The 1,922-nt window shown below is 45.5% G+C and overlaps 1 protein-coding gene across 1 annotated transcript; it reads left to right on the top strand.

Annotated features, from left to right (window-relative positions):
- Positions 1-302: 302 nt before the first annotated feature.
- Positions 303-1,819, top strand: LOC107302088 (ceramide synthase 2-like; the record flags this gene model as incomplete). Its single annotated transcript, XM_015831212.1, has 3 exons — positions 303-409; positions 1,014-1,167; positions 1,658-1,819. Coding segments are annotated over 3 exons (423 nt in total), but the record flags the coding sequence as incomplete, so codon positions are not given.
- Positions 1,820-1,922: the final 103 nt, after the last annotated feature.

The following is a 1,922-nucleotide window of genomic DNA, read 5'->3' as shown; positions in this document are numbered from 1 at the left end:
TCTTCTTCCCTCCTTCCTTCCTTCTTTCCTTCCTTATCTTTCTTCCTTCCTTTCCTCCTTCCCTTTCATCTTCTTCCCTCACTCCTTCCTTCTTTCCTTCCCTCCCTTTATCTTCTTCCCTTCCTCACTCCTTCTGTCCATTTCCTTCCTCCCTCCCTCCCTCCCTTCCTTCTCTCCTTCCCATTTTGGATGGAACCACCTTATATCTCTTTGTTTACAAGAAAGTAAGTAAAGGAAGTAAAGCCTAAAAGAAAGTAAAGGCGGCCACGTGTCCATATTCCCTTTCTTTTCGTGCTTTGCAGTCAGCCAAGATGTTCAACTACGCCGGCTGGAAAAACACCTGCAACAGTATCTTCATCTTGTTTGCGGTCATCTTCATCATCACCCGCTTGATCATCCTTCCTTTCTGGTGAGGTTTTCATGGGATTCTTCGGGGGGGGGGGGGGGGGGGGGGGGTGGAGATGGACGAAATGGCACCGATTAAAAAATAAAGGAAAACTTTACGAATTCACAGATAAGCCGTTGACGTTAAAATGATAGATAGAAAATGGAATATAGGGTCTTTTATTCTTGGCAAAATATACCATCCATTTTGGAATGCAGTTTCTCTATAAATGTGTTTTATCCCGGTTGGAAATATTTCATCTGTTAGGTTAGGTTAGTAAATAGTATGGTGCCGCTTTTTTTTTTTTTTAAATTTTAATTAAAGTCTTATTAAAAATTACAGAGGTAAAGCTAAGCCATACGCCACGGGCTGTACTGATTACAAACTACCTTAAGCCACAAACAAACCAACCCAGTTTGGGCATTGAGTTACATGTGAACCTCATCCTACTTTTAATTTTTTTTTAATTCTCCCTCTGAAGCTGGGGTGGCCTTTATCAAAGGTTGCCTTTGCAGAAGTTGGGAGAGTTTTCCTCGTTAAAACTCTTTGCAGAGATTAAAGAAAGGGAAGACGCTTTAAAATATGAACATTTAAAATAATTCATCCTTTCTCTGGTTCCTCCCCCAAGGATTCTGCACTGCACCATGATCATCCCTTTAAAGGTGTATCCTCCCTTTTTCGGCTATTACTTCTTCAACAGCATGATGGTGATCCTCCAATGCCTCCACGTATTTTGGGCCTACCTTATCATTCGCATGGCTCAGAAATTCATAACTGGAAAGGTAAGAAGGAAGGTTCTGGAAAGATTGGAGGAGAAAAGAGGGGAAACTTTGGGCAAAATTGGGAAAGGGATTCCCCACCCCACCCCCCAAAAAAACCACCACATGGAAGGACAGGACTTTGGTGCAAAAAAAGGAACTGGCAAATGTCTTAAGAGCTCGTTGTTAAGCTTGTTGGCAAGCTTAAATTGATCACCTTGGGTTCCCCTGGTTTTATAAGAGCTTTGAACTCTATTTAAAATTTAAAAAACCAGCAGAAAATGCCTGGGGCCACCTCAGCTTTTGAGGAGAGCGGGGTGCCCTCTACGGTGGCCCCAAATCAGAAAGCATCTTTGGTGACTATCCAACGTTATGAAAAGCCTCATGAGAGGCTGAAACGGGAGGCAGACATGTGCTATTTCTTGAGGGGGGTGTAGGCTGGTCCTCCATTCCCAACACCGGTTTTTAAAATGGCATCAAAGACTCTTGTCGTTCTCTTCGCTTCTCCCCGCAGACAGTGGAGGACGAGCGAAGCGACCGGGACGAAACAGATTACTCCGTAGAGGAAGAAGAAAAGGCGGTTGCTGCGGACGCCGGGCCCAGCGCGGGAACCAAAAACGGCCCTCTCGCCAACGGGCACCCCGTCTTGAACAATAACCACCAGAAAGTAGAATAATTCCCCGACGGCTACGTTTTTTTCCCGCGGCCCCCCTCTCTCTCTGGCCCCAGCTCATCCCGAGTCCGTTGCGCGACGCGTCACCCGAGACTGGAGGGTGTTT

The sequence above is a fragment of the Protobothrops mucrosquamatus genome, unplaced genomic scaffold, assembly GCF_001527695.2.
Source record: "Protobothrops mucrosquamatus isolate PMUCROS unplaced genomic scaffold, P.Mucros_1.0 scaffold25813, whole genome shotgun sequence".
NCBI lineage: Eukaryota > Metazoa > Chordata > Lepidosauria > Squamata > Viperidae > Protobothrops > Protobothrops mucrosquamatus.
This window is presented reverse-complemented; position numbering and strand designations above follow the sequence as displayed.